Source organism: Canis lupus, chromosome 1 (assembly GCF_048164855.1).
Source record: "Canis lupus baileyi chromosome 1, mCanLup2.hap1, whole genome shotgun sequence".
Taxonomy (NCBI): Eukaryota; Metazoa; Chordata; class Mammalia; order Carnivora; family Canidae; genus Canis; species Canis lupus.
In genome coordinates, this window is record NC_132838.1 from 119,398,686 (window position 1) to 119,426,048 (window position 27,363).

The following is a 27,363-nucleotide window of genomic DNA, read 5'->3' on the forward strand; positions in this document are numbered from 1 at the left end:
GACGGACCGGCGGCGGGTCGGACGGACAGCCTGGGCAGCGCAGGGAGCGGGGACGCGGCGGCACAGCGACATGGCCGGCCACACGCAGCAGCCGAGCGGGCGCGGGAACCCCGGCCCCGCACCCTCGCCCTGCCCCGGCCCCGGCGCCTCGGAGCGGGTGGCGCTCAAGAAGGAGATCGGGCTGCTGAGCGCCTGCACCATCATCATCGGTGAGAGCGGCGGGGGGCGGGGGGGGGGAGAGGGTGGGGGAGAGGGGGGATGCCCGGAGCACCTGCCCAGTCTCCCCAGCCGCGGCGGCAGGACGGCTCGGGCCCACCTCCCAGGCGCACCTGCCCGGGCCCACCTCCCAGGCGCACCTGCCCTGGTGCAGGTCCATCGGCCGCGGGGGTCCCTCCGCTGCTGCGGGGTTCCGCAAGGCAAACTGCGCTCCGTGAAAGGGAGGGGACTATGACCCTGCCTGGAGTGGGGAGCCCTGTGAGTATGGGGACTGGATAGGGGGTCCCAGGTGAAGGCTCCAGGTTCCGGGCTGTGGCTCAAGGTGAGTCTCTACTGCGTGTGGGGTCCAGGCGCCATGCAGGGTGGAGGATTATTCTCCCAAATCAGGAGACCCCGTGGGCAAACTGGATAGGTAGGTAGAGCCAGCCCAGAGGGGAAATAGGTTCAGGGTATATAACTATTGCAGAGTTTGGTGGCAGGATCCTGGGGAGAGAGTGGAGCGGTCAGTGACGGGGAAGCCGGCGATGGGGAGGGCATACCAAACCTGCAGAAAAGCCACCTGCTTCGTGGGCTGGGATCCCCACAGGCACCTGTAGCCTTTGGCCCCATCTTCCCCACCTGAGGATGGGTCCATGTGTCTCGCCCCCATATGGGGGCTTCTGCGTAGGCAGAGGGCTCAGGGGACAAGGCCTGAGTCGTGAGTGCTGACACCTTGGGAACTAGGTAACCCAGACCTGCGTCCACACCAAGTGCCTTAGAGACCCTCCTGGGAGTGGTCTGTTCCATCCCCTGTGTCCCAGGAGACGAAGATTAGGCGGATGAATGGAGGGGTCGTGACTGCCCTCATTCTACTGCCTGCCAGGTCTTTCTCTCCCCAGCCAGTGGGGTCTCCTTGTGCACCCGCTGCCCACGCATCCTCAGACCCCTGGAGATGGAGAAAGAGGCTCAGAGGGCAGACTGGAGCCTTCACCTCCTCCTCTGCCCCCACACTGGGAGCTCCTGAGCCAGGGCTGGGATCCGGCTCTTGGCCATTGCCCCACTCACACTGAAAGTTGCCCTAGAACACAAACCCCGTGCAGGTAGCTCCCCTATCTCATCCACTTGCCCTCGGAATGGAATCTTCTGGGAGCTGCTCCTGCGACCTTCTTGGCCTAGGACTTCCTTGCTTGGCTATCTCCTGGCCAGGGATTTGGCCAGGATACTGGTTAGAGTCTTGCCCTGGCCCACACCCTCTCTAGGATGTGTGCCCCCAGGAAGGGGAAGCCCACGCATGATGGATGGGCCACGGAGTCAGGAGGCTGGCCATGTCTGGAGCCAGCTACAGCGCCAGGAAGGTGCCGGGAGAGACACAGCTCCTCCTCGGGTGTCTCGGCCAAGCGGCCATCCTTGAGCTGTATTCCTACTCTGTGTCCTCCCGCATCCCATCTACGTCAGGTCAGGTACAGGCCGCTGGCTCCCCTCTCCTGGAAAGAGAGCCCTGGGGGTGGTGGTGGGAGTGGAGGAGGCTAGCTCCACCATCACATGCCGCCAGCAGGACCCTAAGAATAGTCTCATGCACCCCAGCTCTGCTCTTGCAGCGCCCCCACTCTGTAGCCCATCCCTGCTGTTCCAGGTCCACCGCTCCCCGGGCCTCCAGGCCTTGAAGGCCGAGCAGGGGCAAGAGGTGACTTGGCAAAGGGTGGCAGACTCAGGAAGAGAACCCAGAAGACCTGACCCCAGTGTAGGGCACTGAGTGGTGGGGTCCTGCGACCCTGCTTAGGGAGCTTTGAAGGATTCCAGCAGGCGGGAGACAGAGAAGGGGAGAGGGGACAGGAGACGAGGGAGGAGGCCTCTGTGGGCTGAGTCAGGGTCTGCACTGCCCTGGAGACCTCGCCCCCTCCCCATGCGCTGTTCTGAGTCCACGTCCCACATCTCATCCCACCCTCCTGCCTGGGGAACCTGGCCGACGTAAAAATAAGTCTCCCAAGTGTCATATTTTAGCTCTAAAAGCCTTGAGGACTTTATGTCTACTCCACAGTCTTTCTTGTTACCAGCTCCTGCACTTGCTATCTCCGAAACTTCAAAGAGCCCCTCCCAGGCGATCCTGTCATTCTCCTTCTTGGCGTCCTATGCCCTGTCCTAGGCGGACGAGTGGGGCTTTCAGGAAAGGAACGTCGGAAGGGCTTTGGGGGGTGGGGAAGGGGTAAGGCTCCACCTGAAGTGTGTTTAGAATAGCACCTGCTGGCCCCAGCCAGCACACCTGGAGGGGAACGGGCCAGCCCGGGGGAACGGGGGCCAGCCGGGCAGGGCCTGCGTAAGACTCTGCTGCATCTAATACCTATTCTGAAAAACACCTCTTATTACATTAAGAAATCGCGTTCTCTCTTTATCTCATTTGATTCTCGTGCCCACCTTGTAAGACGAGAGTGTTTATACCCATTTACAGGCATAGAAACTGAGGTTGGAAGTTACATGACACTTTTGCAAGCAGTAGACTTGGGATTTGGAACCAGATTTGGACCCAATCTTCCAAGGCAGTGCCCTTCTGCATACTGTTCTGGGGTTGGGCAAAATTGGGGCCGGATTCAGAGCTCTTGATGGGGGAAGGTTGGGATTTGCTGAGCTCCCCACTCTACCATGGAGGGATGAACAAACAGAGGGAAAAGGAAATCTCCCCTGACTCCCCACCCCCACCCAGGGCTGCATGTAAGAATCTCTCCTCCTGACTCAAGGACCCCAGGCAGCTCCCTCTCCCAATCCACATCCAAGGAATGGGCGTGCCCAGGTCCAGCAGAGCGGGAATCACCCAGGACCTGCTGACCAGGCTGTCCTGTCTTCCACTCTCTCCCTTCGACGTGGGTATCCAGCCTATGCTGGTGTTTGTGTGCCAGACTCCGGTGTGTTTAGGGACTCAGAGGTCTGCGTCACGAATGCCATCTCCTTAGGAGCCAATCCCTGCTCATCCAACCATGGCCAGACCCCTCTCTATTGTCTCCAGAGCCAGAGGTGGCTGGGCCGCTCAGAGGATGGCCCTGTCCTCGAGCCCGGCCCCTCCTCACGGGGACCCTGAGGAGATGTAAAACCAGAAAGACGTTTGTGTCTCACAGCCCTGATTTACAGATGAGGAAACAGACTGAGGCTACAGCCAGTCCAGATGCAGATGCCCTTGGTGGGACCCCCGTTGGGGCCTGAGGCCACTGTGGCTATAAGGGTCGGGGCCTGCCACCACTGGACACACTCATTCATGTACTCAACAGTTAGGTACAGAAGGGTGCCAGGCACAGAGACAGACAAAAGCCCTGTCCTCTTGGAGCTGACATTCCAGCATGGGCATCAAAGAGCAAATGATATGCAAGCTGAATGTTCAGTCGATGGGATCATAAGTGCTAAGGTGAAGTAAATTAGGATAGGAGGGCGGGGAGGATGGTAGATAGGAGACGAGTCACGAGTGGGATGGGGCCAGTTTGTGTGGGCTTTTGCCTTTTTCTCTTTGTAAGATGGGAGAGGGCTTTGAGCAGAATAGCGATGGGATGGGATGGGATGGGATGGGATATAGGATGGAATGGGATGGATAGGATGGATATGATAGGATGAGATGAATAAGATGGGATGGGACAGGATGGCATGAGGTGAGATGAGATGGGATGGAATGGGATAGAATAGGTGGGATGGGATGGGATAGGATATGGGATGGGATAGGATGGGATGCGATGGAATGCGATAGGTTGGATGGCGTGGGATGGGATGGATGGAATGGGATAGGATGTGATGGAATAGGATGAATGGGAAGAGATAGGATATGGGATGGGATAGGGTATGAGATGGGATGGAATAGGATGGATATGATGGGATGGGATAGGATGGATGGGATGGAATGGGATGGGATGGGATGGGACAGGATGGGATGAGATGGATAGGATGGCATGGGATGGGGCTCACTGTGGGAAAAAAGCTGTGGGTAGAAGCAGCAAGTCTGGGCAGGAGGGTACTTGGGTCAGAGAAGATGATGGCTCAGAGCAGGGTGGTGGCAGTGAGGTGCTGAGGGGATGTTCAGTTCTAGATGTGTTTGGAAGATGAAGCCACAGGATTTGTGATGAACTGGGTGTGAGATGTGGGAGAAAGAGAAGAGTTGAGCGAGAGCCCAGCCATGGGCCTGAGCATCTGGGGGCCCGGTGTGCTGTTTACTGATCTGGAAGGACTGAGAGGAATAGGTTCTAGGGCGGGAGGGTGGAGGGCAAAGGGTTGAAAGTCAGGGGTCTCATTTTGAACATGTAAAATTTGAGATGCCTATTTGTTGAGGAATTAGGTGGATATCCAGGTCTCATTCGGGGAGGAGGTCCGTGCTAGGCATATACACTTGGGAGTTGCCGTAGATGCTGGGGGACTGGACGAGGCCTCCAAGGGGAGGAGTGTGGAAGGAAAGGGGCAGAGGCCCCAGGACTGCACCACGGGCACCCAACCTCTGGAAGTCAGGAAAGAGAAGGGCCAGTAGAGGCGTCCGCAGCCAGCACGGTGGGAGGAGGGCCAGGAGGCTGAGTGTGGAGGAAGGGATCCACCTGCCAGATGCCACCGATGAGGCAGGTAAGGTGCAGTCTGGGGGTGGGCGGTTGGATCTGGCAGGGTGGAGCTCACGGGCGACCTTGACTCAGCCTGGAGACTGGGTCCAGGCGAAGTTTGCTAGGCAGGTGGCACTGGGCTGAGCCAGGCCGAGAGCTCCACACTCCTGCTCATCCCTCTCTTGAAAGGAAAAGTGGGTTAGGCCGGAGGTGCACGCAGGCCACTTGGCAATTCGTCATGTCCTGGGGGCATCCCCACTCACCTCCCTGGAGTGGAACCTCCATAGGCACTTCTGTCTCCCTGGGGGGGTGCCTGACATATGCTCGTTAAGGACGTGTGTGTGTTTGGAGGCATGGGCTTCACCCCGGGGGACACAGAGCCCCCAGAGCACAGCTCTGGCCGCTGACCCCCGCATGTTGGGGTCAGGACTCCAAAGGCCAGATTGGGTGCCCCAGGGTCTCTCCAAGATGCATGACCAGAGAGAGATCCATAAGCACTCCCTGGGGCCTCCGATGTGCCAAGCAGGGTGGGAGCATGCCCGCATCACGGTCTCATCTCCCCACTTGACCGACAAGAAGGCTCAGGGACCCCAAGTATCTTATCCACAGCACCCCCACCCCAGCCATGCGGGATCTGGGACTCGAACCCAGATCTGGGGGTTCTCCACTAGCACCTCTGTCTATGGCCCTGGGGACCTACTGATGGGAATTTGGAGCTCTCTCCCTGAGGCCTCATGTGTCGTATCCTAATGGGGAGGTGCTGGGACTCGCTGCCCAGAGCAAAGGAAGAAGGCTGGGCCTATGGCCAGCCCCCGATCAGGCCGGGCACCCTCTGTCAGGCCAGCAGGCCAGTGTGACAGGAAGAACCCCCATTGTGGGCCACCATTGGGCAAGGCGTATGTAGATGACTCGGGCCCCGTGGGTTCTCTGTCCGTTGGGGGGACTCGGGCTTCTGACCTCAGCCGGCCAGGACACAGCCTCTGGGAACGCAGCGCCCATGCAGGTGGCAAATAGAGAATCACTTCCTGGCCATCTCCCAGGGACCACGGGGTTGGGCCAGGGCCCAGGAGACAGGGACCGAGGTGGGAGGCCAGGAAGGGCTTCCTGGAGGGGATGCAGCTTCCGAGCTGGGGAGACACCTGTCGCAGTGGGGGCCGGGGACCCCTGAGCCCGTGTGCAGGATGTGTCTGCCCTGCCCAGCGGAGCCTCTGCTAAATTCAGGGGCGAAGCTGCCCTCTGCTGCCCCCTAGCTCGGTGGCCCTCCCTCGCAAAAGGGGAAACTGAGGCCCAGAAGGGCAGCCCTGGCCCGAGGTCACACAGCCGACTCCTGACAGTGCTTCTGGTGATGAGGGCTGGAGCCAGCAGCCTGGCCTGGCAGGACTTCCCTGCTCCCCCCTCCCCGCCCCCCTCCAAATCAGACTGTACGTCCCCCCCATGCGCCCCGAGGGCAGCTGGCGCCTCCCGCCAACACGACCTCCACCGTGCACCCTGGCGACCTCCACGGTCAGCCACTGCCTCCCAGAAATAGGTCAGCGCACACCGCAAGGGCCAGGAGAACAATGGCCCTTTCTTCGTTCCTCCGGAGCCGGGTAAGCCCCATCAGGCCAAACATCTTAATGTGATAAAAGCCACCCAGTGGGCCCAGGGAAGACGGTGGGAGGAGCCTGAAGGGGGGCCCCCCGGCGGCGGGGGCTCACTTCCTCACCCACCTGTGCTGGAGCCTGCACCCCGCGGCCGGGGACCCGCAAGGACCACGGAGCAGCCTTGCCCCGGGTGGCTGGGTCCGTGGAGGCCTTGGAAGCTGCATTTCTCCCGCCCGCGGTGGTCAGTCCCCGGGCTGCACCCCTCCCCGCCCCGCGGTCCCCTCTCCAGGCCCCCTGTAATCGTTCAGATGCCGAGGCCCCCACCCGTGTCCCCGGCGTCCCCCTCCCTGCCCCCTGCCCGCCCCGCTCACCCAAGCCCACGGCCCCAGGGCTCCTGGCGGGGCCCCACCCAGCCCACGTGGTCCTCGGAGCAGCCAGTGGACTCCGATGGGGTTTTCTGCCACTCTCGGGCACAAACCTGGGGCAGCTGCTTAGAGGCTGCCCAGGCCCAGAAGGAGAGGACCTCAGAGACACCCGCTGGCACACACGTCCCTTGGAGCCACGTGGGGGGAAGTCGTGTGCTGTAGGCTGAGGCCTTGTGTCCAAACAGTGATGATCCCCGGCCCATCCCCCGGTGCCAGCATCGCAGTCTCCAGCTCCTGGGCACGGGCGAGCGACAGGTCCCTTTCAGACCCCAGCCTGGGAGGACAAGACGCAGGTGTGGCTTCCCCAAGGGCTGCGCCCACGAGGCCCTGCCGTGCTGAACTGTAGACAGCGCCGGGGTCCCCGTGGGCTGGGTTGCTCGGGTCCCTGGATGCCCCCAGCCTGAATGCACCCAGCTTCTTCCAAGGCCACCCAGCCCCCGCTGGCTTCCAACCTCACTGGCTTTTGGCAAATCCCACTCCACCAAGCCCTGAGAACAGAGGCTCAGTTGCCGGATAGAGCAAACTCAAAGACCCTCGCTTGAGAAAGCCGACCCAGGCCCCAGGCCCCCAGCGCGGGTCATGGAGGTGACCCCTCTCCCCCTGGAAGCAGGCCCGGGGCTCCGCTTACCTCTGGGGGGCTGGGGGACAGGAATTCTCTCGTCCTTATCTGGATGTATTTAGGGCTCCTGGGATGTGACTTGAAAACCAAGTGGGCACCATGGCCGTCCAGACTGGAAATCTGTGTCGGCCGGGGGCGGGGTGGGGGGTAGCCCCGTGGACAAGGAATGCATGCAGATTGGCAGCCACAGCGGTGTCCTTGGCCAGACCCGCCTGTGGGCCTGGCAGGTGGAGCAGGCCGGCTCCGCCTCCACGGGTGTGCGCTCCTCAGAGGGACCGGGCAGGTGGGGTCATCCCGTCGAGGGACTGAGCCCCAAGCTCCTAACAGTGTGGCTTTTTTATTCAAGTGGCCTGGGCATTCTGGGATTATTTCCTCTCGGGCAGGTCTTGCAGACCACCAACGACGTGACCTAATTTGTTTGCACAGATGGTGAGACCTAGGTCACCCAGAACATGGCCCTTTTTGCCCTCCCTGCCAGGGAGCTCACAGCTCACTGGGCACTCAGTCTTGCTCACCCTGAGGACCTACTCTGCAGACCACAGCTTGGCCCTGTGAGCTTTTGGACCGAGCATTCGCAGACACCGTGCGTCAGCGGAGCACCCCCCCGACACACACCACACTCCTCAAGACTCAGAGTCAGCCCCCTGTGACCAGGGCAGATTCCACGCACGTCCGAGCCTCAGAGGCTGACCACCCTCCCTGCCTCCCTGCAGTGCCCCTCCCGGAGAGCCGAGTAGAGACACTGCCCCCGCTTCACAGATGAGGGAATCAGTCCTTCGTGTCAGGACACTGGTGCCACTTTGGGCATTGGGCCATTCGTGCACAGATGTGTGTTGAGCACCTACTGTGTGCTGGGGGATGGGGGGCGAGCAGGTGCGGTTGCAGGCAGCACACAGAATCACGCAAAGAGGGCCCCTGGGTGGCTCAGGGGTTGAGCGTCTGCCTTCGGCTCAGGGCGTGATCCCGGGGTACCAGGGTCAAGTCCCACCTCGGGCTCCCCGCAGGGAGCCTGCTGCTCCCTCTGCCTGTGTCTCTGCCTCTCCATCTGTGTCTCTCATGAATAAATACAGAAAATCTAAAAAAAAAAAGAATTAAGCAAGATGCAAAGTACATCCACATACACCTATGTGGTATCTTGCTGAATCCTCACCAAAACCTCGTGCACAGACAGACCTTGAGACATGACCTGAGCCCCAGCTGGGGTTTCCCCGCTGTGGTCCTGGGATGAGAGCAGTGACTCCTCTCCGCCTCCCCGGGGCTGTCTCATGGGAGAGGCCGTCTTATCCAGACCGCCCTGGCCCAGTCGCTGCCAGCCTGGCATTGCCCACCCCATTCCTCCCGTGATGGCTGCTGACCTACCCCCAGCCCTGAAAATGCACCCGTTCCTCCCCTTCACCCCGCTGGCCCTCTCCCAGGACCTGAAACATTTCAATGGTGCCAGGAAACACGTTCTCTTCTGAGCCTGCAGCTGCAGCCTGGGTCCTAGGTCAGGGAGGAGCCCAGGAAGCAGGTTCCCTTTTAGGGACAGGGGAGAGAGAAGATCGGGCATGGGGCAGGGTCTGGGGAGTCATGGGGCTGGCAAGTGGGAGGAGGACCCCATGGGATCAAGGCACGGTCAGGAGAGCTGCATGGAGGCGGTGCCGCTCCCCGAGTGTGGACTTCAGGCAATGGAGAGGTAGCAGAAGAGGTTATGGTCAAGGTCTTGCTTCAGGTGGCCAGCTCTGGCCGGCAGGTTGGAAGGAGAAGAGGTGGCCACCGCGGCCTGAGCCCGGGCCCCTTGGGGGTGCACAGAGTGCTGCCACCCTGCCACCGCTCAGGCGGCGGAGCCCCCTCCTCGTGCTGGTCCACCTGGTGGGAGTAAGCCGGGGACAGATGCCCTGAGAAGAGGACTCACCTCCTAAATTGGGCGGACGGGGTGCCCCCTCCCACGCCAGGGCCTGGGGAAGGGGAGATCACGGGCCCAGAGTGGGATGCACAGGGTCGGAGGCAGCTCGGGGCATCGCCAGGCCTCCAGGCCCACCTCCCCTCTCCTCCTCCTCCTCCTCCTCCTCCTCCTGGGAGCAGCCGGGCTTCCCTTCTTCGCTATAGCATCTGGGAGACGGCAGGGCTGCTAAGGGGGCCCCCGACCTGATGGCTCCCCATCTCCCCCCACCTCCCCCCACCCAGGGAACATCATCGGCTCCGGCATCTTCATCTCCCCCAAGGGGGTCCTGGAGCACTCAGGCTCTGTGGGTCTGGCCCTCTTCGTCTGGGTCCTGGGTGGAGGCGTCACTGCCCTGGGCTCCCTCTGCTACGCGGAGCTGGGCGTCGCCATCCCCAAGTCTGGTGGAGACTACGCCTATGTCACCGAGATCTTCGGGGGCCTGGCCGGGTGAGTGTGGGGCCCCAGGGGGAGGGGACGGCAATCTGGAATCGAGGGCCACTTGGGTGCTGGACTTCAATTTCCTCTTCTTCTCACATCTCAGGGAGGCCATGGGGTGGATGGAGGAAAGGGGGTGGGGGTGTTGGGCAGCCTTCCAAGGCCAGGGTGGGCAGGACACTCCAGCCGGCCCCTTGACCTCTCTGTGCTTCCTACTCCCCACCGGGGTGATGCTCGCAGTAGGCCAAGAGCAGCCTCGACTTTATAAACCCACATGTGTGTAAGAGGGGTGCATAAAATTCCTACCAGTGACCTCCAAGGGCACCCCTTTAAATAGCTCCCCAGCGTTCTTTTATTCAGGGTAAACAGTAGCTGAGCACCTACTGTGTGCTCAGGACCAGGGTTAAAAGATCCATCCCTGTTGTCAAATTGTAGTGCAGAAGGGAGAGAGCCCCCTCTGAGGGGGGCAAGAGATCCCTGCTTTGAGGCTGCGCACGAGGGCCGCGGCCCAGCGGCCAAGAGAATGGGGTGCCACCACCGAGGGAAGGCTTCCGTTTGCCTTCACATTTGCACCAAGTCTTGGAGCGTGGGCCCAATCTAGCTGGTGTGGCCAGAGGGCGTCGGATCCGTGGTCCACGCCAGGCCTGGGAGGCGCTGGGGCAGCCCGGGGGCGGGAGGGGGTCCGAGCTACTGCAGTTACCCAGCCGAGCTGTGCCGAGGGCCTGGATAAAGGTGTGGGAAGATCCCAGAATCATGCAGCAGCCTAAATCCGGAGGATGTGGTGGCCAGTGGGGCCTGAGGGGCCGCAGAGGGTGACCCCAGTTTCCCATTGGGTAAGCTCCCTGATGGCAGTTTCGGGGAGGAGAGGTTTGGGGGTAAGGTTGCCGTGCTGGTGGGGTCTGTGGCCTATCTGGGGAGATGGTCTAGTCGGGCCTTGAGGGGAGGGTGTCTGGAGCTCAGAGGAAAAGTCTAGGCTAAAATATACAAAATTTGCTTCTGAGGGATGTGGTTCGGGGCCCTTAACGGGCAGGGTAGTGGAAGATGGGGTGTGTGGTGGGTGCGGGCGTGTCCATGAACGCTCTGCTCTGGGGAGCCGGCCCTCAAAGGGGCCTGGGACCTGAGAAAGCGGGAGAATTGTGCTGTGTGGTGGAAAGAATACGGGAGAAGAAGGGGAGAGGGAGGGAGGGGGCCTGAGCCGTGACTCCAGGCCCCGGGACAGCCCACCCCAGCTCAGGGAACAGCCTGCGGCATGAGCTGGGCGGCTGTTCCAAAGGGGGCTGGGTCCCAAGTCCTTTTCGACACCCACCCAAGGGCAGCCTGGAGCTGTCAACCGTGCTGACTGCTGTCCCTGTTGAAAAAGCCCCTTATTCGAGCAGAGACCCCGACAGCCGGACCGAAGCTGGCATGGAGCGCCCACGCCGGGCTCTGGGGGGGCAGCCCCGCTCCCACACCTGGGCCGGGGCGGGGGTGCGGGATGCCTGTGCCAGTCGGGCCCTGGCTCGTTCCAGCTTCCTGCTGCTCTGGAGCGCGGTCCTCATCATGTACCCCACCAGCCTGGCTGTCATCTCCATGACCTTCTCGAACTACGTGCTGCAGCCCGTGTTCCCCAACTGCATCCCCCCGGCCGCGGCCTCCCGCGCCCTCTCCATGGCCTGCCTGAGTGAGTGCCCGCCTTGGGCCCGCACCGGCTCCCTGGCCCCGGCTCCCTGGCCCGTGTGGGAGGACTGGGGTGGGGGGTGGGGGTCCCTCCTGTGAGCTTAGCCCCAGGGGCCGCCTCCTGCAGCCCGGGCTGCACTGGCCTGGGGGCCACCCGCGCACTCTCCATCCCTCCCCAGTGCTCCTGACGTGGGTGAACAGCTCCAGCGTGCGCTGGGCCACACGCATCCAGGACATCTTCACCGGCGGGAAGCTGCTGGCCCTGTCCCTCATCATTGGCGTGGGCTTTGTCCAGATCTTCCAAGGTAGGGCCGGGGTGGGGCCGTGCGAGGGGCCGGGGGCGACACTGACCCTTGACCTCTGGACCCCCAGGGCGCTTCGAGGAGCTGAGGCCCAGCAATGCCTTTGACTTCTGGATGACACCGTCCGTGGGTCACCTGGCCTTGGCCTTCCTCCAGGGCTCCTTTGCCTTCAGCGGCTGGAACTTCCTCAACTACGTCACGGAGGAGCTGGTTGACCCTCGAAAGTGGGTGGGATGGCCAGCCGGGCCCCGGGAAGGGGGCGGGAGAGGCACCTCCCTGCACAGACCTGCTGCCTCCCGGGGCTCAGCCCGCTGCCGGGACCCTCGTGCTGCAGCCTGGCCCCGCCCCACACAGCCGTGTCGTGGCCCCTTGCCGGGCCTCAGAAACACGGAGTGTCATTGTCCCACTGTCAATGGACCCGGCGGTTTGCATTTGACCAAAATGTGTACACGTGCACACAACACGGCCCCCAGGGACAAAGCCCACGGCTCCAGCTGATGCTCAGCGGGGGGTCCCAACAGTGACCAGTCGCAGCTGGGGCTGGCGCAGATAGGGCAGCCCCAGGGGACCCCGGGTCTAGGGACTGGGCCCTAGGGGCACTTTTCAAGGATCTGCAAGGCCGATTGGGCCTGGATGTGCTTTTCTCTTCCTGTGCCAGCACTAGACCTGCCCCCCCAGGGTTTGATGCGGCCCTTCCTCCACCAGTCTGTGCCCAGACTGGGGCCCAGGGGGGCCGCAGGGAGATGGCAGTGGTGCCCCTTACCTGTCCCAGGGCCCACAGCAGACCCAGGAGCTGGAGACTCAAAGCGTTCCTGTGCTGGGTCCTCCGGGCGCTGCCTCCCAGTCTCCCCGCAACCCCGGGGGCTGCCACTGACCAGGAACCTACCCACTGCTGCCCCCAGGAACCTACCTCGTGCCATTGTCATCTCCATCCCACTGGTGACCTTTGTGTACACCTTCACCAACATCGCCTACTTCACGGCCATGTCGCCCCAGGAGCTGCTGTCCTCTAACGCAGTGGCTGTGGTGAGTGGGGTCCCACCTGTGCCTGCCTCCCGCCCACCCCGCCCTGCCTCATGCACCACCTCTCTTCTGTGCCCACTCAGACCTTCGGGGAGAAGCTGCTGGGCTACTTTTCTTGGGTCATGCCCGTCTCCGTGGCACTTTCCACTTTTGGAGGGATCAATGGCTACCTGTTCACCTCCTCCAGGTGACCGGATGGGGAAAGGGGTGGTCAAGGTGAGGCAAGGCAGGTAGCCCTGGTGCTCATGATCAGCGCCAGGGGCCGGAGGAAGTCAGATCCCGCCCGGTGGGTCCCAGCTGAAGCTGGGACAATGAGCTCCCCAGTGACAGGAGTCCGACCCCCGCTCTGAGGTACAGAAAGCAAAAAGGAGGCGGGACTAGGTGGGGAAGAAGTGCCCGGTGGGGCTCCTGGGGCCCGGAGAAGGCAGGGGCCGGAGGTGACAGCTCCAGGGGGACATCGGGTCTGGAGCTGAGGTCCGGGAGCTGGTTGGCGGGACACCCAAGGCCGGGCTCACGCTCCCGCCCCCATCTCTGTCCCAGACTGTGCTTCTCTGGGGCCCGAGAGGGGCACCTGCCCGGCCTGCTGGCCATGATCCACGTCAGACGCTGCACCCCCATCCCTGCCCTCCTCGTCTGTGTAAGTCGTGGGACCAACTGGCAGGGACGGGAGCCGGCCCTCGGGGGTGGAGGGTGGTGCAGGCCACAGAGGGAGCAGGGAGGGCCGGGGCTCACCAACCTCTTGGCCCGAGCCGGCGGGCCCAGGGCGGCCCACGGGGCTGACGGAGGCAGGTGGGAGGCCACCCTCAGCCCGGTCCTCTCCCAGTGCGGGGCCACAGCGATCATCATGCTTGTGGGAGACACGTACACGCTCATCAACTATGTGTCCTTCATCAACTACCTCTGCTACGGCGTCACCATCCTGGGCCTGCTCGTGCTGCGCTGGAGGCGGCCAGCTCTCCACAGGCCCATCAAGGTGAGGCCCGGGGGAGGACGGGCTGGCTGTCCCCCCGCCTTAGGTCACCTGGGTACCGGGGGCAGGTGATGACAGCGATTGGGCCCTGCTCCGGGCTGTGTGTATACCGACCTATTCAGCTCCCGTGTCCGCCCCACGAGGTGGGGGCTTTCGATACTCCCAGTTTACGGACAGGAAAAGGAGGCCAAGATGCTTGCTCCTGGTCACAGAGAATCCCAGGAGCACACAAGGACAGCAGAGCCCAGACTAAGCAAAATGCAAATATTGTGTCTGCATATAAATCCTGGAGCTGGAGAAGTGCTGCTCAGTGCCTGAAAAAATATGAAACACCAAAAAGAGAGAGAGAAAAAAAAGAGATATAGGGAGAGAGTCAGATGCAAGCAGCCAGTGACACATAGTTGCCGTGTGGAGCTCAGAGCCACTGTAACTTTGATAAGTCGTTTGACAAATCAGCCATCCCATGAGCTGGCTTCTAGCATGTTGGGCTGCTGCCAGAGGGGGACCCTCAAGCCTCAGCTCCCAGGAGAGGGTGGGAGGCACCTAGGACCCTGTCACCCTCACGGGGTGGTGGAGCAGGAGAGCCCAGGGAAGGTCCCACGCCATTGGCCCTCTGGCTGGCTGATCCCCAGGTGAACCTCCTCGTCCCTGTCGCGTACTTGGTTTTCTGGGCATTCCTACTGGTCTTCAGCTTCATCTCGGAGCCCATGGTGTGTGGGGTCGGCGTGATCATCATCCTCACTGGGGTGCCTGTTTTCTTCCTGGGGGTCTTCTGGAGAAGCAAACCAAAGTGTGTGCACAGACTCACAGGTGAGCCGGGGCCGCCTCCCCAAGGTGGTGGGCGTCGGAGTGCGTCCCCTCTCGGGGGCTTGCCCTGGGGCAGGGCCTCCCCGCAGCTGCGGTGGTATCAGGGTCCAGCTGCCACCGGAAGTGTCCCCAGGAGGTGGTCCAGTGTCCAGAATCCAACCAAAGGGAGCAACTCCCCGAGGACCCCTGCCCCACAGGGTCAGACCCAAGGTCTATCTGTTTGTCCATCTGTCCTCAGAGTCCATGACACGCTGGGGCCAGGAGCTGTGTTTCGTGGTCTACCCCCAGGAGGCCCCCGAGGAGGAAGAAAACAGCCCCTGCCAGTCCTCCCCGCTGCCTGCCACGGACAAGCCCTTGAAGACACAGTGAGACATTGGTGAACCTAAAGCAGCTGTTTCTGTTTACATGTTGTTTATTGAGGAGGTGTTTTTGCAAAATAAGTTGTGTTTTTTTGTTTTGGGTTTTTTGTTTTTGTTTTTGTTTTGTCTTGGAAAAAAAAAAAGAGATCCGACTCTTTTAAGGCCTATGCCAAGGGGGACCCCCGCAGATGTGGACGGGGCTCCCTGTCAGCACCGCCCCACTCGCTTTTCCTGAAAAGGTCTATGAATAAAACGGGGCTGGTGGGTGGTGTGCTTGTCTCAGGTGAGTCCCTGGTGGGCATGACTTGATGGGGCTGGCTTGGTGCTGGCTGCCAAAGTGGCTCAGCAGGCGCCGCAGGAGGCCTCTGGCATCTGGGGGCTCTGCCCCGTGAGCCAGGCACTCCCTCTCTCCCTTGTGGGGTCCAGAGCCAGCCCTGCCCCAAAAGGACACCGGGATTGGGAGACACCTGGTGTGCCCCTCCCGGGGACCCGCAATGCCAGCCCAAGGCTCAGCCACCCGGGAGGGCCTAGGCGTTTCTGCTGGAGCTGCCTTTCCCCCCATAAATCTCCGTAGAATGAGCGTCAAGACTTGGGGGCCCATGGCTTCACCCTGCTTTACAGGGGAAACTGAGAGCCTGAGGCAGAACAGGATGGATCTGGCCACTGTTAGTCGGTGCTCGGCCACTATCTCCTGAGGAAGCTTCTAGCAGCATCTCCCGGGAGGGGTTGGGGGCCTCAGGGCCTGCAAGAGACCATGGGCTTTCTCTACCCTGTGCCCACATTCCCAGCCCTCATGCCCAGATTAAGCTTGCAGCCAGAGGGCGAAGGGCATCTGCCCGGCCAGGCCCATGCTGACACGGCAGGCATGAGGATGGGCCGGAAGCCTCCTCGCCTGCCCCTCCGGGCTGGCTGGGGGATGGGAGGAGGGCTGAGCACCAGCACAGGGCCCCCCCTGGACTGGCTCCGTCACACCCGCCGTCCTGTGCAGTCGGGCACAGCTCTGGCGCCCCGGAGGGTGAATGAAGTGAGAAGCCACGGAAAACACTCCAGAGAGCCTTGCCCTAGCCCTCCTGCTTCCCTGGAACTGGACTCCCAGAACGGAGGTGGGGGAGGAGAGTGAGGCACCCAGTGGGTGCCTGCAGAGGAGCTCCTGACTCCACTTCCCCGTGGCTCCAGCCCCGACAGCCCGCGCCCGCCGTGCCCGCCAGGGCTGGGGGTGCGGTGCCGCAAGCCGGCGGGGCTTCTGGGCAGCCTCTCGGGAAGAAAGAAGGACGCGGAGGCAGGGTAGAAACGACTGTGTATTCCCTGGTTACAAAGCGGGGCTGTGGCGGTCACCAGCAGGCCGGCGGGTCAGCAGACCAGCAGGGCCTCATCGTCGCTGGCCTCCAACGTTGGGGAGCAGGGTGGCGGGGGGCTCCTGCAGACACCCGGTGGCTCTGGTGCGTGGGGGCCCAGGGTGCTGCTGGCAGTGGGAGCCGCGGGCTGAGGGTCCTGGGCCGGGCAGGGCTCCCGAGGCATGTCCGCGGGGGCCGGGCTGTCCCCGGGAGGGTCCCTGCAGGCTTTTCTGTCCTTGTCCCCCCGCCTGCAGCCCGGGTCCCGCAGGCCCGAGGGGGGCGGCCCGGCAGATCCCACTTCTGGCGCCCGGCCCGGGGCGCTGGGGGGCCCATCCGCGGCTGCCGCGGGGCTGCCCGAGTCCGTACGGGGTGCGGGGGCGTCCGGGCTGGTCCCTGGCGCAGGCTGGAGGAGCCCGTCGCCCAGCACCGTCTGCGAGGTGCGAGCGGCCGTCAGCAGCGGGATCTGTCCCCGCGGCGCCCGCGGCCGGTGAAAGAGCCGGTTCCAGAGGCGGCCCAGGCGGCGGCGGGAGGGCCCGCGGCGGGAGGCGTGCCGGCGCATCTGTCGCCGCATGGCTGTGCGGAGGTTCTGCAGCACCGAGGCCTGGGGACCGGGAGCCGCGGGGGGCGGGGCTCAGCACCCCCCGGGCCGACCTGTTCCCCCAGCCTGGCCGCGCCCCCCCACCGCACCCTGCCCGGGCCTCTCCTCCCGCTCCCTCGGCCCTTGGCCCGTGCACCGTCTGACCCGGGCCCGGGGTCTGCCCGTCTGGGCGTCCCCGGGGGTCTCGCCCCCTGGCGCTCACCTGGGATGCACTGTAGACGGGGAAGTCCTCCACCGGCGGGATGAGGCCCTGTGCGATGAGCTGCCCGTAGGACGGGGGTGCCTCCCGCCGCACAAACTCGGCCTCCAGGCGCGTCATCTGGGTCTCGAAGGCCCTGAAGGCAGCGAGACCCAGGAAGGCAGCTTGGCAGGGCTGGCGGGGACGGCACACGGGCCTGCCCCAGGCCGCGCCCCTCCCCGGGGCTCCCCGCAGGCCCCGCCCCCGCAGGCCCCGCCCCAGGCTTCTCCCAGGCCCCCCGCAGGCCCGCCTCCAGCCACCGGCAGGCCCCGCCCCTCCCCTAGGCTCCCCGCAGGGCCCTCCCCCTAGCTCCAGGCCCCGCCCCGAAGGCCCCGCCTCCAGCCCAGCAGGCCCCGCCCAGCCCCCAGTCCCCCGCAGGACCCGCTCCGACCCCAGGTTTCTCCCAGGCCCCCGCCCCCAGGCCCCGCCCCTTCCCTAAACTCCCCGCAGGCCCCGCCCCCTAGCCCCAGGCCCTGCCCCTTCCAGCCCCGTCCCTCGCCCCCGCAGGCCCCGCCCCGCCCCGAGGCTCCCCAGCAGGACCCGCTCCGCCCCCAGGCTTCTCCCAGGCCCCTTCCCCTAGCCGCCTAGGCCCCGCCCCCAGCCCCACAGGCCCCGCCCCAGGCTTCCCCAGGCCCCGCCCCTAGCCACCCAGGCCCCGCCCCCGCAGGCCCCGCCCCCAGCCCCACAGGCCCCGCCCCAGGCTTCTCCCAGGCCCCGCCCCTAGCCGCCCAGGCCCCGCCCTGCCCCCAGGCTCGCCCGCAGGCCCCGCCCCGCCCCGCTCCCAGGCCCCCCGCAGGCCCCGCCTCCAGCCACCGGCAGGCCCCGCCCCCAGGCCCCGTCCCTCCACTAGGCTCCCCCGCAGGCCCCGCCCCGGCGTCTCCCAGGCCCCGCCCCCGCCGCGACCTCCCGGGACGCGCGGGGAAGCGCACGCGTGCACGGCCTGAGCGGGGCGGGGGGAGGGCGGGGGGGGCTGGGGGGAGCCGCGGCCCCGACCCGGGGCGCGCCCGCCCACCTGTACTCCTGGGTGCGCAGCGAGTAGAGCTTGAAGGCGCAGCCCAGGGCGATGACGAGCAGCAGGCCGCACACCAGGCTGCCGATGAGCGCCGCCGTGATGACCTTCCGCGGCACCGCCGCCAGGCAGCCGTGCTCGTCACTGCCGTCCTGGCAGTCCTCCTGGCCGTCGCAGCGCCACGTCTCGAAAATGCACAGGTTGGTGCCGCAGTGGAAGGTGCCCGGCTGGCAGGAGAAGCAGTTCTTCTCGTCGGCGCCGTCGGGGCAGCTCTTCTGGTTGTTGCAGCGGTCGGCGGGCGCGTAGCACAGGCCGCTGCCCCCCTCGCAGGGGTACTGGTCGGGCGGGCAGGCGGGGCAGCCCTGCTCGTCGCGGCCGCTGGCGCAGTGCCACCAGCCGTCGCAGCGCTGCGGCTCGGAGAAGCAGCCCTGCTCGCCCGCGTCGCCCGCCGCCCCGTCGCCGCTGCTGCCGCACGGCTGCTCCCACGGGAGGCAGTAGCCCTTCACCTGGTAGGTGGCGTTGAAGCCGTGGCCGGCGCTGCGGGCGCGCGCGTGGTAGGCCACGGTGAGGCGGCCCTGCGCGGCCTCCAGGCTCACGGGCCGGTGGTTGCTGCGGTAGGACAGGGTCTGCAGCAGGCGGTCGCCGCGCTCGCCCAGGCCCTCGTACACCTGCACGTAGTCGTCGTAGCCCAGGCGCAGCTCCAGCTGCAGCAGCACGCGCCGCGGGTCCTGCGTGTCCACCAGCCACGTGCAGTGCAGGTCCGACGGCCCGCGCGCCGCGCCGAACAGGTCCGGGGACGCGAAGGAGCCGTAGAAGCTGCCCAGCCGCCGGCCGCACGCCAGGTCGGGGCAGCCCGCCTCGTCGGAGCCGTCCCCGCAGTCCTGCGAGCCGTCGCAGCGCCGCTCGGCCGGCAGGCAGCGCGTGGAGCGCGCCCCGCTGCAGGGGAAGGTGCCCCCGGGGCACAGGCTGCCCGGAGGCTCCGACGCGGGCGCCGAGCAGTTGCCCTCGTCCGAGCCGTCGCCGCACTCGTCCACGGTGTTGCACTGCCACGGGCCCGGCAGGCACTTGCCGTTGTCACAGCGGAACTCGTCGGCCTGGCAGGACGCCTGGCCCAGCTTCCCTGCGCATGGAGAAGGGGGGGATGCTCAGGGGGAGCCCAGCCTCCCTCCGGGGCACAGCCGGGCCAGGAGCAGGCAGGGTGGCCCCCCTGTCCCCGCGGGGCCTCTGCGGGGCCTCTCTATGGCCTCCCCAGGGGCAACCACCCCTCAAATGCTGGGGTGGGATTGTCCCTGACTTGAGCCAAGGGTGAGGGGCGAGCCGCCCACTCTAGCCAAGTCTGGGAAGTGGGGTCAGTGAGCTGGAGGGGCTTCAGGGCACCCTGAGGCGGCCACCTGACCCATCCCAGGCCCCCCGCCCCTCGGGGCTGCTGGGGGAGACCAGGAGAGGGCGCTGCCCGGGGCCCTGCTGCGCTGCCCACCCCGCTGCCCACCTCACCTCGGATGTAGGACAGACGGAAGCCCTGGGCCTGGCCCGAGCTGGAGGCGTCCGAGTGGAAGAAGATCCAGACGTGGTCCCGGGCGGAGATGAAGGCAGGGGGGATGGCCGAGCCGCAGAGCCGGAAGGCCTCCTGGCGGGGCGGCGCCGCTGGGCCCAGCATGAGCCAGTCCAGGGAGCACTGGTGGGACTCCTCCACATCGAAGTTGCGGAAGCTGCGGGGGCAGAGGGGAACGAGGACGGCGGCTGTGGGCAGGCGGGCAGGGAGCCCGCGGACCCGGGCTCGTGCGTGGCAAGGGTGGCCGGCCCCGGGGGCCCCCACTCCTCCACTCCAGGCCCCTCAGGGGGACCCCTGCTGCCACACGAAGAACCGGAGCAACTGGACAGCCCCGTCGAAGCCCTGCGAAGGCCTCACCTGGTCCCTTCCTGCCCTTTATCGGCACACGCAGTGCCCGCCCCAAAGCCAAAGTGGAGGGGGAGTCAGAAGCTCCAGCAGGGGCAGTTCCTTCCCCCCACACTCCCCCTGGAAGGGCAAGCCCCGGGGGTCCAGATCCCTCCACGCGGAGTGTGCTGGGAGAGACCCAGCACGGGCTCACAGGCTGAGGGAGTACACGCGCCCGGGGCTGGCCAAGCCTGCAGCTGGGTGACAGCTTGTCATCTGGGGAGAAATGGATGCTGGGCCCGCCAGGCCCAGGCTGTGGGGCCAGCAGGCCACAGGACCAGCGAGTAGACCAGAAGCGGCCGGCAAGAGTGGAGTCTTTGAAGAGAGCGGGCCTGACAGCCACGGCCCTGTGGCCACAGGGAAACGGGCAGAGACACCAGGACAGACCCTGCTGGTGCCCATCATGTCCCTGTGGTTTGGAGCCAGGACTACCTGAGTGTTCTAGGCTTTGGCATGTAGGACAGTGGCGCCCCGGCCAGGTACCCCCCGGCCACCCCCGGCAAGCGGTTCCAGACTCAGCTCCACTATCTGGCCACCTCAGCTCCCTCTGCCCTGGGCTCCTACGTGGGCTCCTCCTGAGGCCCCCCGGGAAGCCCTGCTCTGGCCTCTGGCCTGGCCCCTAGCCCCCCAGCCCCCCCTGCAGGACGGAGAAAACACCTCCGCCACCTCGGAGCCGGCTGGAGCACGCCCACCAGTCCCCAGGGCTCCTCCCCCTGGCGGGGCTGACGGAGACCCCCCCAGGGCCCACGAGAGAAGCTGACACAGGGGAGGTTCAGCAGGCGGGGCGGCCAGCCACAGGGGCCCACAGACACCTGGGGAGCTGGGCACACTCACATGCTCACACATGTGCACACACAGACACACACGTACTTACACATCTGCCCTCTGTACCTCTTCATACATGTGCTCATGCACATGCACGTGCTCACACACGTAAGCATCTGCTCACACACGTGCCCTCTGCACCTGCTCACACACGCACTCACGCACATGCACCATTTCACATGCACACTCACACACACACACACACTTATGCCGCATGTGCAGGCTCACGGAGTTTCCTTCTGATGCCCTGGGTCCCCTTACCTGATGGTGATCATGTCCCCACGGTCACCCTGGATGTACCAGCTGCAGTTGGTTCCCGGAGGGTAGTTGAGGGGCCAGGCCGGGCTGTAGATGACACCACGCCGCTCTGTGTGCTGCTCTAGCTTCCCGCTGCAGGCAGCTGTCGGGAGAGGAGCCTGAGACGTGCTGGCCTCCCCTTTGGGTAGGAAGTGAGGTGCGGGGTGCACGCGAGCCCCCCGTGGCCTGAGTGCGAGCCTTCCCCGGGGTGGGATCAAGGCCAGACAAGGGTGGCCATGGCCAGACTCAAGACTTCATTGGCGTGTGCGTGGGGGGCCAAGGACCCAGCAGGACTGGGGCAGCCTTGGTCCCCAACCCCACTGGGTGCACCAGAGCGTAGGTCTTACCCCCATTCCCGGCAGGGCTGGGAATGAGCCCACCAGCAGTCCCCTTGGCACCTCCAAGGGGCAGCCTCTTGGCCTCAGGGCCTCAACTCAGTGGAGAATTCTGCAGCCCTAGGCCTTCCTGGGCCCAGGCAAGGCCTCTGCCCTGGACCGCACCCGCCCCTCCCTGCCCCTGCAGCCCTTCACCACACCGCCTCGTCACATCCTCACAACAGCCTGTGGCAAAGGCAGGGTCTGTTATACAGATGGAGAAACTGAGGCCAGTGACACCACCTCCTCACTCTCCCACTGCCTGGCACCTTCTACCTTGCCCCCGGAAGCCAGGGTCCCTCTGCTGGCTCTCAACAAGACTCCCTGGGACCCCACACTGCACAGCTGCAGAAAAGAGAGTGAAGTCCTCCAGCTGCCTCACATGCTCTTAGGACTCAGCGGCGCAGTGACCAGGGAGGTCCAGGTGATCCAACACTGTGACTACCAGGGCCGTGAAAACCCCCACCCACAGCTCACGAAAGCAGCAAAGGACTAGAAAAGAAACACCCACACTTGACCCTAAAACAAGCCTGGCCACCCTCGAACTGCCATCAGAGCCCCCAAGGGTCCCTGGTCAGCAAGGCACCAGCCAGGCTTCTCTGCCTGGCACCCAATGTGGCCTGGAGGGCCAGCCCGGGGATTTCAGATTTCTCACCCCTGAAACAGGAGCAATAAGAGCACCCAGGAGGGGAAGGACAAGAGCCCCTTCCCTCTGACACATGAGGCCACTGGCTTGGTGGACCTCACAGGGACCCTCAGTGCTGACCCGGGGACCTGCGAGGTGTGAGGTTATGAAACCCAGGGGAGGCCTCTCCTGCTAGATGGTGCTGGATGGTGCTGGGGGTTCACAGGCAGGAAGAGCCTAGCACGGCCGGGGTGTATCCTCCCTCCCACGTCAAATCTCCAAAGCACACGGTCAACCCCGAGTCAGGAGCCACCCTTTGTTGTCCTGGCCCCTGAGACCCTAGGACAGGGCCCGGGGCAAAGCAGGGCCTGTCACACCTTCACACCTCCCCTGGCCGGGAGGCCTTCCTCAGAGAGACCAAACACTCAGAAAGGCCAGGTTCCTCCCCCGTGAATCCTGCAGGCATCACCTGCCCCAGCCGGATACTCTTCTAGACGTACGTCCCGCCCCACTTTCCAGGGCCAGGCAGCCTGGCTCTCGGACCAGCAGCCAAGTCAGGAGCAGATGCCTGACGTCCCCACAAAGCCCCTGACACCATGTTCCCCCAAACAGCCTCCCCCTGAGCAATCCCCAGGGCTGCCCCCGAAGTTCCCCCAGAGGGGCAGCGACAGCACGCAGTTTGCTCTTCCCCAAGCAGGGGCGCGGAGGTCATGCTCTCTGCAGCGCCGAGTGCACGGGGAGCAGGAACGAGGGCAGGGTCCATGCGGGCCGCTGGGAGCTCCAGCCTTGAGCCCGGTGGTGTCAGCAGCTCAGGCCACCAGCCCCAGGCCTGTCTGTGAGGGCAGCCTCGCCCCCCACCCCGGGATCCGGGCACAGGTGGGGAGAGGCCTCCCAGGTCCCGGGGCCCGCACTGCCAGGCACCCCGCTCCACCTTAGGTGGGTCACCGGGTCCATCAGTAAAATGGAGTCCGTGGGTGCTGCTGGTCTCAGAGGGTGGTCGGGAAATCCGAGGAAAGAGGCCGTCCTAGGCAGGCATTCCTGGGGTGGGGGGCGAAGGGGGGGACGCCTGCGGAGTGAGGCTCTGACAGGGTGTGTGATGATGGGCGGCGGGGGAGGGTGCCGGGGGGGCTGTGTGTCTGCAGGATAGGGTTTGGGGGTGTTTGGGGGCTTTGGCTGGGGGGGACCTGTGTTCCCTCCGGCAGAAGGCCGCTTGCCCTCGGGCCGAGGTGGCCTGCTCCAGGGGGCCGAGGATGACCGAGCACTTTCAGACCAGCGAGCGCCCTTCCTTCCTGGTCCAAAGAGTCACAAAATACTCCCGAGGAAGCATGAGCAAGGCCTGGTGGAGCACAGTTTGCAGATCCGGTTTCCAGAGCAATCGATAGTCTAGATAACCTACCGGCTGGAACTACAGGACAGGGAGCCAGGAGCCCCCCCCACCTCCCCAGGCCTCGGGGGAGGCTGCCGGGGGAGGGGGAAGCAGCCTCAAGGCGCTGTCCAGGCTCACGGGCGCTGGCGTCACAGCAGCCACACGGCCGAGCCCCAAGTCTGGGCTGTGGGACGTGGGGCATCGGCCCCAGTCCGGGGGCTGGAAGGCAGACCCCTGTGACGTCTCCAGCCCGTCAGCTGGGCCCTCAGGGGTGTCTGAGCGGTCACCCCAGGCCGCCGGAAGCCGGGCTCCACTCCCCTTGGCAATGCCAGGGGGTAGAGCTAGACTCCGGGAGAGCTAGGCCCCCGACCTCCACCTGCACCGCGATGTGAACGGTGGCCCCACGTGAAGCTGGGCGACGTGGGCCCTGCTACGAACAACGGGGATGCTGGCTAAGAGCATGGCTGTCTTCCCCTCCCTGACTATGAGTGAGGCTCGTCCCTGGAGCATCACCTTCTAAACCTGGGACACAGGCATGCAGCAGACACCCACCACAGCCGCAGGAGGGCTCGCGGGGGGCTCCCATCCGTAAGGCCTGACACCCCCGTCCCCCTCCTGCCCACTCCCTTCCATGGCCACAGACAGACCCTGGCCCCGGCGGGGCCAGTCTCCTCCAGGAAACTGGGATGGGGACACGGGGCAGGTGGCCGTGGGGCCAGGACACCAGGCAGCGCTGGGGAGGGCTTGGTGCTGAGTAAGTCGGGGCCCTGGGCCAGCTGCGTCAGCAGAGGAGGCTGGAGGAGTTGATGTGCAGGGACAATCGTGGGGTGGGGGGGGAGCCTAGGAGCCACACGGGATAAGCCCGTCCTCTGTGGGCCCAGGGCCTCCCCCTCCCATGACCGTGGCCAGCAGAGGACCCTCTCCCTGAGCCAGCCTCTGCGGCTTTCTGCTACGAGGTCCTGAGCAGAATTAGAGACCCCAGGCGCCTCCAGGCCCGTGGGCAGCACAGCAGACAGCACACAAGTCACAGGCCCCCCGCCCTGGAGACCCCACGTTCTCCCCAGCTCCCTGAGGCCCTTCTCAGATGTCTCCCGGGGGCCCCAGGGCCAGGAGGGCTGGGGCTTCCCCGTGGCAGTGCCCTCAGCGAAGCACCGACACTCTTGACGGCCTCGGTCACCCCTCCCACTCCTGCCAGCCTTCCATGTGCCTGGCACGGGGCCCGAGCACGGAGACGGCTGTGGATGCTTGGACCCGCTCTGACAGCAGGAGGAATGGGGTGGAGTTCCAACTGTGTTTCCTCGATCCCGTGGGCAGCCACGAGTCTCAAGGCCGAGACATCAGCCACGCAGTTAATCTCTCCTGCACACCAGCTTGCCTGGACCGGGGCTTGCTCGGACGGACCAGCGGAACCCAGGCTGGGCCACCTTCTTCTCGAATCTGCAGGCCAAGCCAGTATTTCTGCCGCCCTGGGTCATCCCAGGGCCAGGTACCAGGCAACCGGAGACCACCCTGTAGCCCCAAGCCAGCCAGAACTATTCACTCTGGCCACGCCTGACCGTGTGCCCTGTCCTGCTTGCCTTTCCCGTGGAAACTCCAGTAAAGGCTCTGGCCTGGCCCCCTGTGGCCCCTGTGGGGTGTTACCCCTCCTCAGTCACACCTTTAGCAGCAAAATCCCAGGTATAACTTTAAAACAGGCAGGCATCCCACGGTGCCTCGTGGCCTCGGGGAACCCCACGGCCTACCGGAAGCCCAATCCACCAATTACACTGCACCTGTGACAGTTTGCTAGTGGCATTAAGCCACCGTGCGTCATTGTCACGCTGAGCACCTTGGCTCATCTGCCCATTTGACTCTAATGACCAGGCTCTGAGGTAGCCCCTGTTATTGCACCCATTTTGCAGAAAAGGAAACTGAGACTCAGGGAGGTGTAAGCTTGCCCGCAGCCAAATGGCGCCTTTGTGATGCAGGAAAAAAATGCACAAGGACTGAGGTTGAAAGAGGCGAGCTGACCCCAGGGGTGGACAGGTCCCAGAGGCCTGTGCTTAGAGGTCACGAAACCAGAAGAGCAGGACGCAAGGCAGGAAAGGGAAGCGTCTACTCACCTAAGGCAGGAACCGCGCTGCTGAGCCGCCCGGTGAGAACGATGTTCACTGCAGGAGATACAAAGAGGAGTCAGTGGGGGGCGGTGGCTCTGGGGGCCCAGACACCTGCCCTGGGCCAACCGCGGCCCTCGATGGGCACAGGACATCGCAGCCCAACTCCAGGCTGGTTCCCTTCATCCCACGGGGCACGGCCCAGAGCATCGCCAGAGACTTCCACTCTACCGGGTCCTGCTGGCAGGGGCACAGGGGAGGACCCTCGAGGGTCTCAGGACCCACCACCCTCTCCCAAAGAGAGCCAGGGCACAAGCTTGGCTGCACTGGCCACTCCTGCTGCTCCCCACGCCCGGGAATTTTACCCCATGTAGGAGGGGTGTGTTTCCGTCTCCCCCCTCCAGCTCGGGGACTCGTGTGTGGACCACTCTGGTTCGGCCGGGACAAGGGCCCTGCCTTCAGAGGGGCCCCTACCACTTGGAGGAATCCCTCTGAGGGGCCTTGACAGCCACCTGGTCTACGGGCAGCCAGGGAGGGAGGGAGTAGGTGACTCCCCCATTCCACAGGGATGCACAGTTAGCAGGATTCAAGGTCCACCCCGCAGTGCCACGCTGACCTTGAGAAGAGACGCAAAGAACTCTCCTGCCACCCACCCCATCGAGTGGCCGCCTCCATGGGGTTTGCCCTTTGCTTTCACCTAGTGCTTTCCTGCAGGGGTTTACAGGACCAGGAGGAGACTATGGGCAAACTCGACTTCCTGGGGTTCAGGGTACCCCCGTTCCCTCCAACATCAAGGATGCCAAGGGAGGCAGAGAGCATCCCTGCAGGGTCAGCACCCACCTGGTGAGGATGCAGGGGCAGATGTCCCCTCTGAAAACACCCCCAGGTTCTGCTAGGCAGAGCCCAAGCCCCATCTGGGTGGAGAGGGCCTTGGGGTGCCCGAAGGGCCCGTCCTCCGGCCCCGCTCACCAGCACGGAGCAGCTCAGAGTCCAGAGCGCGTGACCACGAAGGGGCTGGGCAGTGGGCGCTCTGCAGGAGGGGGGTCCCCAGCCCTTACTAGACTCTCCCACATGTGAGGCAAGACCCAGAGCTCCCTGCAGAAGAGGGTGCATGCAGCTTGGCCCTGACAGGTTTCTTTTCCACTGTGTCGTTTCAGCAGCTTCAAGCAAACCTGCTGAGCTGAAAGCATCTTCCCTAGTGACCCGGTAGGGTGTCCCCTAATGACCCCAAGCTCCGATAATGGCCTCCCTCCTTCATCGTGGTAAATAAAGGAGCCATGTGGCTTGAGGATTTAACTCCTTTCTTGCCCTCTCCCTGACACGGGGCCACGGAGCTGCACGGGCCCTCCCGGGGACCCAGCATGGGGGCTGCGCAGGCCGCCCCGGGGCCAAGGGACACAAAGGGAAGACGGGCGGGCGGCGCGGCCAGGCCGCCTCCTGCCGCCCCCGCCCCCGCCCCGGGTCCCCAGGCAGGGAGGAGGCGGCGCCCGCCCGCAGACCCGCCCGCCTCGCCTTTGTCCGCAGCCGGGAGGCCGCATCCCCGCCAGGCCCGGCCCCGCGCTGCTCCCGGCGGCGGGCGGGGGGGGGGGGGGGGGGGCGGGCGCGGGGCCGCGGGGCTCGGCCGCCCGGGGACCCCCCAGGGCGCGGGCCGGGGCGGGGCGAGGGGCGCGGGGCGGGGGGCGGGGGGCGGCGAGGCCCACTCACCCAGGCAGACGACGGCCAGCTGCGCCCGGGCGCCCGGCGCCCCCTCCGGCCCCGCGGCCGCGCGCTGCTCCATGCCGGCCCGGCCCCCGCCTGCGGCTCCGGCTGCGGCT

General features: G+C 64.9%; 2 protein-coding genes across 7 annotated transcripts; one reads left to right on the top strand and one right to left on the bottom strand.

Moving 5' to 3' along the window:
• On the top strand, positions 1–14,954 carry SLC7A10 (solute carrier family 7 member 10). 4 transcript variants are annotated; one of them, XM_072782375.1, is made up of 11 exons: positions 1–209; positions 9,545–9,749; positions 11,246–11,397; positions 11,573–11,698; positions 11,766–11,919; positions 12,598–12,721; positions 12,802–12,905; positions 13,259–13,355; positions 13,542–13,691; positions 14,380–14,498; positions 14,734–14,954. In XM_072782375.1, the coding sequence occupies exons 1-11, from the start codon at positions 71–73 to the stop codon at positions 14,873–14,875; spliced, it is 1,512 nt and encodes a 503-aa protein (XP_072638476.1). In that variant the 5' UTR covers positions 1–70; the 3' UTR covers positions 14,876–14,954. The 4 variants fall into 4 exon arrangements, with proteins under 4 accessions (XP_072638476.1, XP_072638477.1, XP_072638460.1 ...); XM_072782359.1 differs by having other exon boundaries at positions 6–209; positions 14,321–14,498; XM_072782364.1 differs by lacking the exon at positions 1–209 and adding an exon at positions 6,905–7,052 and having other exon boundaries at positions 14,321–14,498.
• Positions 14,890–27,363, bottom strand: LRP3 (LDL receptor related protein 3). 3 transcript variants are annotated; one of them, XM_072782353.1, is made up of 7 exons: positions 27,254–27,363; positions 25,559–25,606; positions 21,056–21,194; positions 19,528–19,742; positions 18,037–19,153; positions 16,989–17,121; positions 14,890–15,596 (listed from the first exon to the last, which is right to left on the bottom strand). In XM_072782353.1, exons 1-7 carry the CDS (start codon positions 27,324–27,326, stop codon positions 15,558–15,560), a joined length of 1,764 nt encoding a protein of 587 aa, XP_072638454.1. In that variant the 5' UTR covers positions 27,327–27,363; the 3' UTR covers positions 14,890–15,557. The 3 variants fall into 3 exon arrangements, with proteins under 3 accessions (XP_072638454.1, XP_072638433.1, XP_072638444.1); XM_072782332.1 differs by lacking the exon at positions 14,890–15,596 and adding an exon at positions 16,135–16,789; XM_072782343.1 differs by lacking the exons at positions 14,890–15,596; positions 27,254–27,363 and adding exons at positions 16,135–16,789; positions 26,390–26,878.